The 10,713-nt window shown below is 69.9% G+C and overlaps 1 protein-coding gene across 1 annotated transcript; it reads left to right on the forward strand.

Moving 5' to 3' along the window:
* The first annotated feature begins 1,662 nt into the window (after positions 1–1,662).
* Positions 1,663–10,500, forward strand: MAN1B1 (mannosidase alpha class 1B member 1). Its single transcript, XM_028525944.2, has 13 exons — positions 1,663–1,917; positions 2,562–2,670; positions 3,302–3,417; positions 4,002–4,156; positions 4,435–4,544; positions 5,638–5,823; positions 6,400–6,548; positions 6,800–6,988; positions 7,453–7,643; positions 8,182–8,302; positions 8,692–8,889; positions 8,979–9,110; positions 9,596–10,500. Exons 1-13 carry the CDS (start codon positions 1,807–1,809, stop codon positions 9,797–9,799), a joined length of 1,971 nt encoding a protein of 656 aa, XP_028381745.1. The 5' UTR covers positions 1,663–1,806; the 3' UTR covers positions 9,800–10,500.
* Positions 10,501–10,713: the final 213 nt, after the last annotated feature.

A 10,713-nucleotide genomic window follows, 5' to 3' on the forward strand; every position in this document is an offset into this window, starting at 1 on the left:
ACTGTTTGTAGCATGTGTGGTTACCAGGTGCCACCACAGCAGGACCCGGAGGTGCCCAGGCACTTCCCACAGGTGCGCGTCCTGTGTCCCCTCTGCACTGCAGAGGCCAGATGGTTCCATCGACACACACACGTTGCCTCTATAGCCCCCCGCCCCGCGTCTAACCCCAGACAACTGCTACCGAAGTCACTGAAATACCGCCAAGCCTGATTTTTTCACGCACGGGGTGGGGGCGGGGCTGCCAATAAACACGGGGTACTGTGATTGGCCCCCAGCCTGCAGAGTGCTGGAGGGCCATGGCCGGTAGCGGCAGTGGGAACTAGCCCACTCCCACGTGCGTTTACACCGTGTCTGTAAATGCTGGTTGTGGCACGCCGCTTGTAGCTGAACAGCACATTCGTGTAAGAACCCTAGGAACTAACTTCAAAAGACACACACTGACCTTCAAGCGCCCCAGCCCCCTGAGATTTGCTGACTGTCATCCATGGAGCCAGGATGACGCACACAGGGCCGTCACCCACCTTGTTGGGATGGACTGGGCACGCTGCCATGTAGGGAACTTGTCAACCTCCTCCTGTGGCTTCTGTTCCTCTCTTCCTCCTTTTAAAACCTCTCTCCACAGAGGGGGAGACAAGCTTGGAGACATGAGGCCCCCATCTTCCAGGTGGCCCGCAACTGAATAAACCCCTTTCCTTCACGTGTTGGCTTCCCTAGCGGCAGGCGGCCGGGCCTCCCTTCGGTCACAGGACCAGCACCACGTGGTGTCAGTCAAGGGCTGGAGCCTGCACGCCGAGCTGCAGCCGCTCTGGGCGGGATGGTCGGTCAGGAAGCCGCTCCTGCTTGCTCTGCCCAGCTACCTCCCAGGGTCTAGGGAACCTGCAACAACTCAGTGCGTCAGGCATCTGGGGCTTAGGCACAGAACTTGCCGCTTGAACTAGTTCTCCAGGACCGGCCCGCCAAGGGCGTGTGCATCCTGCAGATGCCACCGTTTCCTCGGTAACTGGTTGTGCAGTGAGGGACGAGCGAGGGCCGCGTTAGAACCCCCCCCGCAGCCCGCAGAGCTGTGTGTGGGGTGAGACCCGCCGGGGCCTGAGAGATGGCCCCTGCAAGGGAACAGGGAGCTCCCTGGCGCAGGTGCAAAGGAGCCAGGCGTGGAGCAGGGGCACACGCGGCGGGGAGTCCCGCAGACATCCAGACAGGTCCTGAGCCGAGCGGGCCCCGGCAGCACCGGGCGGCTCTGCCAGGAGGAGAACCGCCGTACGCCCCCAAGACCGGCGTGTCTCATCGGTGGAAACCCAGCGCGGGATGGGGGACGGTCACTGTGGCGGTTACACGGGACCCCGCCCCGCGGCCTGGCTCCAACAGGGAGGAGCGGCCGGTCCCACTGACCACAGGACCTGCGGCAGTCGGGCTGGGGACGCAGATGACCGGGAAGCCGAGGGACCACGCCCCCGAGGGCCAGTCCAAACCCGCTCCTAGTCAAGGCCACGCCCACACCTGGCGCGCAGGCGCTGGAAGGCGCTAGTGTCGCGGCTGTGAGGTCACCGCGCAGGCGCAGAAGCGAGGAGACGCCGGTGCCGTGAAACGTTAACAGGGTTGCAGGGGCTGCGAAGCCAGGCGCACGCGTAGTAGAGTTTAGAGGGCGCGGCGCACGCGCATTGGCTGTGAGTGCGATGGGCGGGGTGTTGCCGGAGCTGAGATGGCTGCCCGCTGTTGTGCGAAGAAGCGAGCCTCCGGTCCCTCTCACCTCCCGGCCTCTTGACGCCACCTGTGGGCGGGGTCCCGCGGGCCCTCTCCCCCGCTGTCATGTACCCGCCGGCGCCGCCGGCGCCGCACCGGGACTTCATCTCGGTGACGCTGAGCCTTGGCCAGGGCGACGACGGCAGCAAAGCCCAGCGGCGCCGCTCGTGCTGGCGGGTGAGGGTCGGTCCCGCAGGCCCCGGGGTCTCCGCCCGCCGCGCCGGTCCCGGGCAGGGGGCGCCGGTCCCAGCGGCGCCGTCCGCGCGGGCCAGGCTCTGCGGCTTGGGCCGGGGAGGGCGCCGGGCGGGGCCGCCGCACCCCCAGCGGGTCCCGGTGCGGTCTTGTCCTCTCCGCCCCGGACGGGCACCTGAAGTTCCCTGGATGAGTTCTTCCCCGTGCGGACGCCGGGAACAGGAGCTCAGCCCCTCTGACGCCCTCGGGGGCGTTCGGGGGCCTCAGGCCGTGGGGCGTCCGCACACCGCGTCCGGGCAGGTGCCGGTCCGGGGTGGGGGCTGAGCCCGAACGCTCGTTGCGGAGCCTTTCTCCGCCGTCCGTGTGCAGGACAGAAGTGGACCCTGCGTCCGCTTCCATTCTCCTGTGACCTGTCCCGGGGCATTCTGTCACCTGCAGTCCGGCCCCAGCCTGTCACCCTGCTGGCGAGGGAACTGCGCCCAGTCCAGGAACAATATAGCTGCACATTGGACCTCCCGAGTCCCTCATTGACCTCACAGAGTTTGTCACAGAGGAAGAGAATTCCATTTTATTTTCAGTAAAAAGTGTCACTTTCCGTGTCCCCCCCTCCCCCCACCCCGCCGCCCCAGAAATGGAAGCAGCTGTCGAGGTTGCAGCGGAACGTGATTCTCTTCATCCTGGCGTTTCTGATGCTCTGTGGGCTCCTGTCCTACATCAGCGTGGCTGACCAGTGGAAAGGTACCCGCTCCTGAGTGCCTCAGACACCCCCGGGGGTTGGCTAGACAGAAGCGACCTTGCTTTCCGCCTGAACCAGCCCCCGGAGCCACGAAGGGCAAGGAGTGGGCAGGGGAGCCACATGAAGGGGGCACGGTGTGCCTTCAGCTCCTCGATAGAACACAGATGTTACCGTGACGTTCCCTGCCTGCCCGCCCCCTGCCTGTCCTCTGCGGGGCCGCATCCAGCCTCTGCCCCGGGGCCGAACGCTCACTCCATCACTCCAGGCGTGTCCCGGGGATTTCGCAATGCACGCTGCCCCGTGTCTGGGAGGAACCAGGCAGGGAGCGGGCGCAGGCGTGGAGCGCGCTAATTGGAGGAGGCGCGCAGACGCCGCTGTGGGCCGCCTTGTGCACCTTCTGCAGAGGAAACAGGAGCAGCCTCTGGGGCCGGGGGTGCCGGCGAGGGCAGAGGCGGCCAGGTGCTTTGAGAACACTTGGTTCCCTGTGGACGTTCTCGGGTGCGCTTGGGTGACTCCCCGGGGCCTCGGGGCGTCCTTTGTTAAAAACAGCACCTGCGCAGGCACCTTCCACAGAGCACCCGAGTGCGCCCCAGCACAGGTGCACGTCTGAGTCAAACGGGTTCTCTTGTTTAGCCCCGGGTGGCAGGTCGGCAAGAGAGCAGAGAGCGAGGCCAGCAAACCCGCCCATCTTGCCAGCCCCTCAGAAGGCAGCCGCCGACCCAGGGGACGGCCCCGTGCGGCCCCCTCAGGTACTTTCCCTGAGCTGCATGGGGGGCTGTAAGCGGGCTTAGTCCCAGGACCATCGGGACGGTGCGCAGGGTCCAAGCCAGTCGGGAAGGGGGCCTTTTCCCGCCGTCTGTCTGGTGTGCCAGCCTCGTTCCTCTGGGCAGGTTGGACGCTGCCCCGGGGAGGAAGGGGGAACACCCTCTCCTTTCGTTCTCGGCTGCACAGCTGCTGGGCACCAGACCCTGGGTCAGGTGGTGAACCACACAGGCCCGTCCCTGCTCCCCTGGGGCCGCTGCGAGGGCCGGCTGGGAGCCCGGGAACAGGCAGGTGGCCCACACCTGTGTCCTGTGAGGACGAAAGCAGACACCACCGAGGGGCCTGGGCGCGTGGTCAGGGCGGCCCCCGGAGGACGGGGCACTGGACTGCAGTCCTGCCGGCTGAGGAACCCCTGGCTCTGGGTGGGGTCGGGGGCAGGGCCCGCTCCAGGGAGCTGCCCGAGGCAGGGGCTCGGTTCGTTTGGGGAGCTGAAACTCAGCGGGGCCTGGGCAGGAAGGGGCAGCTCGAGGCACCTAAATTCTCCTCATGAGTGATGCTTGTCTTTGTCCAGAGGCCTCAGAGGCACGCCCGGCGGGGCCCCCCCAACCTGCAGATCAGAGCCCCCGACAGAGACGCGCAGGGCAGGAGGCAGGACGGCTCCAGGAGGAGGGAGGGGGCGGTGGACGAGGCGCACCAGCAGCAGAACCCGCCCAGGACGGTCGTCAGGTACCTGCAGCCGGACACGCGGGTCTGAGCTCAAGGTGACGGGAGGCCGCCGCGCTGGGCGTCTCTTCTCTGAAAGACAAGGAGAACCAGCAGCTGGCTGAGCCCACCTTCCTTCGGAAGCAGGCAGTCTGCCCCATCCTCAGGGCGCCCCCCAGGGCGGGGTGGGGGGGCCTGTCTCCTGGTTGTCCGGGCTGGAGTGGGGCTGAGCCCAGCTGGGCGGCCCCCACGGGCTCCCGAGTCCCGGCCTCTGCACGGCTGACGGCCCCCTCTCCCCGCAGCTGGCGGGGGGCCGTGATAGAGCCGGAGCAGGGCACCGAGCTCCCGTCCAGGAGGGCAGAGGCCCCCAGCAGGCCCTCCTCGTGGGGCCCCCGGATTCTGAAGCACGTGGGTAAGGCCCCACCCGCGCCCTGCAGGGCCCCCCCCCGGGCTCCCCGACAGACAGGGGGCGTGTGGACGCGCCCCTGAACGTGTGGGGTGAGGGGCGGGGCGCGGGGCGCCGCCCCCCAAGGCTGACTGTCCCTCAGCGCCCAGGTGGGCCCAGGTCCTCAGGGTCGCATGCTCTTCAGAAGCCTGGTGGCTGCAGGTGGTTCCTGGACACTGTACACAGGCGTGTACGTGTGTGGGAGGCCCATCTTCCTGCCCGTGTCTGGTCCAAGAGGGGCCTGGGGTGTGGAGCCAGGGCTTCCCCTCAGTGTCACCCCCAGGCCTGCGGGCCTCAGGCGGTGGGTGGGTGCGTGCACTCGGACCCCAGGAGTCAGGGGCCCCCTGGGTGCTGGCACTCCTCTGAGGGGGGACGGGGGAGCCCAGAGCCGGGGCTGGCAGCTGGGCTTGCGGGGACACAGAGCGGTTGTGTGGCCTGAAGAAGGGATGGCTCGGCGTGGGTGTCACGAGGGGAGGCCCCCACCCCCGCAGAGGACACGCGGTGTGAAGTCGGTGCCACGGCTTCCTGGACACGCTCCTCCGTGGCCCTGCCTGTGTGGGGAGCACCCCGCCAAGGGCGTGGTGGGTGCGGCAGCACAGGCTGTGCCCGCCCCACGGCTCTCCTCTCAGAGGACACCAGCCAGGCGTGGGCTCGTGAGGGATGAGCGGGCTGGTCCCCGTCGCCAGCACCTGTCACGGTGGATGTTCCCACACCCGCGCTGCCAGCACAGCCAGTGCCACCGTGTGCCTGGCTGCGGTGTCGAACGCTTTTGCTTGCCACGTGCTCCCCGTGGCCCCAAGGGTGTGCCCCAGAGGGTGGCGTGGACAGGGCCGGGCCAGGTGGACACGAGCCCAAGCTGCCACGTGAGACCCCCAGGGCCTCGCCACCTCGGCAGCCGTGTCCGGCTCTGAGGGTCTGGCCTCCAGGGCTGGGCGCGGATCTTCGTGCCCGCCGATCTTCGTGCCCGCCACCGCTGCCCTGGCCAGTGTCCCCCAGGTCACCAGCGTCCCTGCCCTCTCTGACCTGGCCCCGGTCCCCCCGACCTGCTTTCCCCCTCCAGCCGCCCCCAACGAGCGCCAGAAGGCTGTGATCGACGCCTTCCGCCACGCGTGGGCCGGCTACCGCAAGTTCGCCTGGGGCCACGACGAGCTGAAGCCCGTGTCCAGGTCCTTCAGCGAGTGGTTCGGCCTCGGCCTCACGCTCATCGACTCCCTGGACACCCTGTGGATCCTGGGCCTGAAGAAAGGTGCCTGGTGCCCTCCCGCGGGTGGCCGGGCCCGCCAGTCCCCCCCCGCCGCCGTGTCCACACGCCCGGGCGGCCCTCCTCTGGGTGACGGAGGGGGCGTGCTGGTCCTGGGCACTTGCCCCTGGCCTCCGGTCCCGGCGTTCGGGGACGCTGCGGGCAGCTGTGCAGGCCCTGCCGGACGCGGGCGAGGGCCCTGTGGCGGGGGGAGGGGAGGCGGCACACGGCCTGGCGCAGCCGCCGGCACCAGGGGTCTGCCCCTGGGCCCACACTGCCACAGGGCGGGGGGCGGGCGGCGGCGGGCGCTGGCGGCTGCTTCTGAGGGGACGTCCCCTGGGAGGGGGCTGTCCCCGAGTACTGGGTCCTCGTGCCGCGGCCTTGGACTGTCCGCCACTCGTGCCCACGGCCAGGGATGGCTCCCCAGCCGCACGCTGGCCTGTTTACGCTCAGACGTGAGATTATTGGGGGTTCGGGCCTCTGCCCCCTCGGGGAGACGGGGAGGAGAAAGTATGTCACCCCGCCGGAAGCCGTGGGGCGCCGGGACCCACGGGCATATACCCCCCCCGCCCCCCGCCCCAGAGTTCGGAGAGGCCAGGAGGTGGGTGTCGCGGAGGCTGCAGTTCCAGAAGGACGTGGACGTGAACCTGTTTGAGAGCACCATCCGCATCCTGGGGGGGCTTCTGAGCGCCTACCACCTGTCTGGGGACCCGCTGTTCCTGCAGAGGGCTGTGAGCGCCTGGCCCCGGGGACCCGGGTCTGGGGGCGGGGGGTGGGGGGGGGTCATTCCCGATGCGGCACGGCTCGTCCGCTGCGGCCGGAGGGGCGTCCCCCCCGGCTCCCAGCTCCCGGCGCCGCTGTGGGGGCTGGGCCTTGTAACGGGCCCGGGGCGGGGGGGGCCAGGGGTCCCTGTCCCTCGAGGCAGACGCAGCCAGCCCCTGGGGACAGCCCACAGCGGTGACCCCCGCCGTGTGTGCGCCAGGAGGACTTCGGGAACCGGCTGATGCCCGCCTTCCAGACGCCCTCCAAGATCCCCTACTCGGACGTGAACATCGGCACCGGCGTGGCCCACCCGCCCTGGTGGACGTCGGACAGCACGGTGGCCGAGGTGACCAGCATCCAGCTGGAGTTCCGGGAGCTCTCGCGCCTCACGGGAGTCCGGAAGTTCCAGGTGCGGAGGCCGCGCATCCGTGGGGCTCCTGGCTCGGCCCCGTCAGCGCCGGTCCCTCCCTCGCGGCCGCCGCCTGCCCTTCCTTCTCTGGGGCCGGCTCCTCTCCTCACCACCGCCCAGCCTCCTCCCGGGCCACGCCCCGCTCCAGCACGTGACCTCTGGACCCCGGCAGGGCTGGTGGCTGCTCAGGCAGAGCTCTCGTGGCCCCGGGTCCACCTGGCCGTGTGTCTGTGGCCGCCTCTGTCACAGCTGCCTGGGGTTGGGGTGTCGGCAGGCTGGCGGTGTAGCCCGTGTCCTGCTGGTCTCCCTGCGCTCGGCCCGCCCAGCGGTCTCCCGGGTGCCGCAGCGGCCCCCGGACCGGACCCCGGGCTCACGTTCACTGCCCACAGCAGCAGTGTCCGTGGCGGTGAGGCAGGAGGAAACCTCACGTTGGGCCACTCGCCCGCTCTCCCCCCTGTGCCCAGGAGGCCGCGGAGGAGGTGACCCGGCGCGTCCACGCCCTGTCGGGGAAGAAGGACGGGCTGGTGCCCATGTTCATCAACACACACAGCGGCCTCTTCACGCACATGGGCGTGTTCACGCTGGGCGCCCGGGCCGACAGCTACTACGAGTACCTGCTCAAGCAGTGGATCCAGGGCGGGAAGCGGGACGCACGGTGAGGCCACCCCGCCGCCCGCCCCGCTCCCCTGGGGGCCCCGAGCGAGCACCGAGGGCGAGGACGGCCCGCTGCCCGGCAGGGTCTGGGCTGGCTGGGGGCGGGGGTGGGGTGGGGTGCGGCTCCGCTCGTCCCTCCTGGGCGGGAGGCAGTGGGACTCCTGGGCCGCCCTCTGCATATCACTCGGGGGCTGCACACAGCTCTGTCCATGAGGCAGCCCCCCCCCCCCGTCTGGAAAACCCAGCTGCCCAGACCCTCGCCCGGGACCCCGAGGTGCCTGCCCACCGCCCCCAGCCCAGGGGTGACATGACCCACATGGGTGTGTGGCTTCAGCCGACTGCCGGGGCAGGGGCCTGGTGGTCCCCGTCAGAGAGCCCCGAGGCCTCTGGGGGGGGGTGGGTGAGAGGAACGGCCTGTTGTGGGGGGAGGGCGGAGGACACAGCTCTGCCCTCCGGGCCGACCGCCCCAGCGCCCCCCGCCCCCGGGCCGGCCGAGGCGCCCGCGGGCAGAGCTGACGGCGCTGCCGGCCGGCCCCCAGGCTGCTGGAGGACTACCTGGAGGCGGTCGCGGGGATCCAGAGGCACCTCCTGCGCAGGTCGGAGCCCAGCAAGCTCGCCTTTGTGGGCGAGCTCGCCCACGGCCGCTTCAGCGCCAAGATGGTGAGCGCAGGCCAGGCGGTGGGGCGGGCCCGGCCCGGGTCCCTCACCCTGGGGCTCCAGGTCTGGACCAGGGAGGCCAAGGACCTCGTGGCCAGGAGTTCGGGGCACCCGGTGGACATGGGCTGGGGGCCTGGGCGGTCGCCACGGTGGCCCTGCCTGCTGCAGCTGGCGGCCCCTGGTGGTTGGAGGGGGCGGAGACCGGGCCGGGCGTGCTCCCTGCGATGCGGGTGTCCCACCAGCTCAATCTCTGCCCGTTGGACCCCCGTGCAGCGCCTGGGTGTCAGGGTCCCCCTGGGGTGCGGGGGCTGGACAGCATCGGGGCAGCGCTGGGCCCATGGGCCCTGTGTGGCCGCTGGCTCTGTGGTGGTGAGGAGACCCTTCCGTTTCAGGACCACCTGGTGTGTTTCCTGCCAGGAACACTGGCCCTGGGAGCCCACCACGGCCTGCCCGCCGCCCACATGGACCTGGCCCGGGAGCTCATGGACACCTGCTACCAGATGAACAGGCAGATGGAGACGGGGCTGAGCCCCGAGATCGTGCACTTCAACCTGCACGCACAGGAGGGCCAGAAGGACGTGCAGGTCAAGGTGAGGGGGCCGGGCGGGGTGGGGGCCGGGCCAGGCGGGGGCCGGCCCCAGGGTGGGCACGAGGTCCTCACGCGGCGCCATGTCCCCAGCCGGCCGACAGGCACAACCTGCTGCGCCCCGAGACGGTGGAGAGCCTCTTCTACCTGCACCGCCTCACGGGGGAGCGCAAGTACCAGGACTGGGGCTGGGAGATCCTCCAGAGCTTCAACACCTACACGCGGGTGAGCTGCGCCGCCCTCCCACCAGGTGTCCCGCCCCCTGCCCAGTCTCGAGGGGCCAGCCCGTTGGGGAGGGTCCCTGCAGTGCACACACGCACAGATCAGGTCCCTCCCGGGCCCTCCGCACGGCCTGGGCAGCTTTGTGCCCCCCGAGGCGGCCACGGGGCCCCTGCTCCCCAGGACGCAGCCAGACCCCGGTGCCCCCCTCACCGTCGGAGCCTTGGCCCAGGGCCTGCTGCCTGGTGTGTGCGGCAGTGGGTTCCAGGCTCCTCGGGTGACCGCCACAGGCTCTGGAGGCCACGCTCGCCGCTGGTCACCCGGGGCAACCACAAGTGATTCCAGTCGCCCTGTGGCCTCACTGCCACCCGGCCCGGGCCCTGCTCGGGGCCCTGCGTGCTGTGGTGAGGCGGGGGATCTGGGGTGCCTCTGGCAGGTGGCCCGCTCAGCATTGTGCCGAGTGGTGATGCCACGGCCCCGGGTCCTCTCAGGTCGCCTCTGGGGGCTACTCCTCCATCAGCAACGTCCAGGACCCCCGCAACCCCCAGCCCAGGGACAAGATGGAGAGCTTCTTCCTGGGAGAGACGCTCAAGTACCTGTACCTGCTCTTCTCCGATGACCCCGACCTGCTCAGCCTGGACGCCTACGTGTTCAACACCGAGGCCCACCCCCTGCCCATCTGGGCCCCCGCTTAGGGCGCGGCTGCTGTGTGGGTGCCGCCCCGCGCCTGGCGCTGCCTGCGCACCAGGGCGCCTGCCTGCAGGACCCTGGCCCTGGAGGTCCTCCCTTCTCGGACCTGGGCCGTGTGGTGCCTGCCAGCCGGCTGGACGTGCCCTGGGCCCGGCTGGTGACAGGCCAGGAGGCAGCTGGGCTGCAGAGGTCTCTGGCTTTGGGAGGTGCTTGGGGCGGCCGCAAGCGGCCGGTGCTCTGCCCCAGTGTGGGCCCCTTGTCTGTGGTTCCGTGGGGACGCCGTTAGGAGAGAGAACCCAGTGTTGGGGTTCAGGGGGATCCAGTCGCCCAGTGCCCCCTCCTTCCGGAGAAACTACAGATTGAGAGTTACATTCCTATAGCTCGACCGTCCTGTCGGCTGGGTCCCAGGCCTCCTGGAGGTCCTGGGCCTCTGGTCACCTCCTGGGCCCCTGTGCTGTGTGCAGAGGCAGGAACCGAGAGGACACGGGTGCAGCTCCACCTTGGGGTCCTGGCGGGTGACCCTGTGCCGACCCAAGGTCCTGGGAGGCGTCTGTGACCCCGCTGGGCCGGGGCTTCTGGCTGGCTGTGCCGTGTGTGAGATGGACTCAGGGATCCCTCAGGGTCTAGAGGGCGGGTGCCAAGTGCCCCTGCTCCCAGACTACCCGGCGGAGTGGCCTTCCGCCGGGATAAAGCCAATTCTCTCTGACTGGTGTCCTGTGTCTGTGTGGGAGCCCGCTTCCCGGCACTTGGTGGGGGCTGGGGGCCGTGGGCTGGCCACCTCGCCCTGTCCGCTGAGGCCTGGCCCTTGCTGCTGCCCCCTCTGCGGGCCTCTCCCTTCCCTCCTGCGGCACCTGCCCCTTAGGACTGACCCGGGCAGTCTGCAGAAAAGGCAGACCTGGGGTCCCCTGCCCAGGTGACC

The sequence above is a fragment of the Phyllostomus discolor genome, chromosome 3 (assembly GCF_004126475.2).
Source record: "Phyllostomus discolor isolate MPI-MPIP mPhyDis1 chromosome 3, mPhyDis1.pri.v3, whole genome shotgun sequence".
Classification (NCBI taxonomy): domain Eukaryota; kingdom Metazoa; phylum Chordata; class Mammalia; order Chiroptera; family Phyllostomidae; genus Phyllostomus; species Phyllostomus discolor.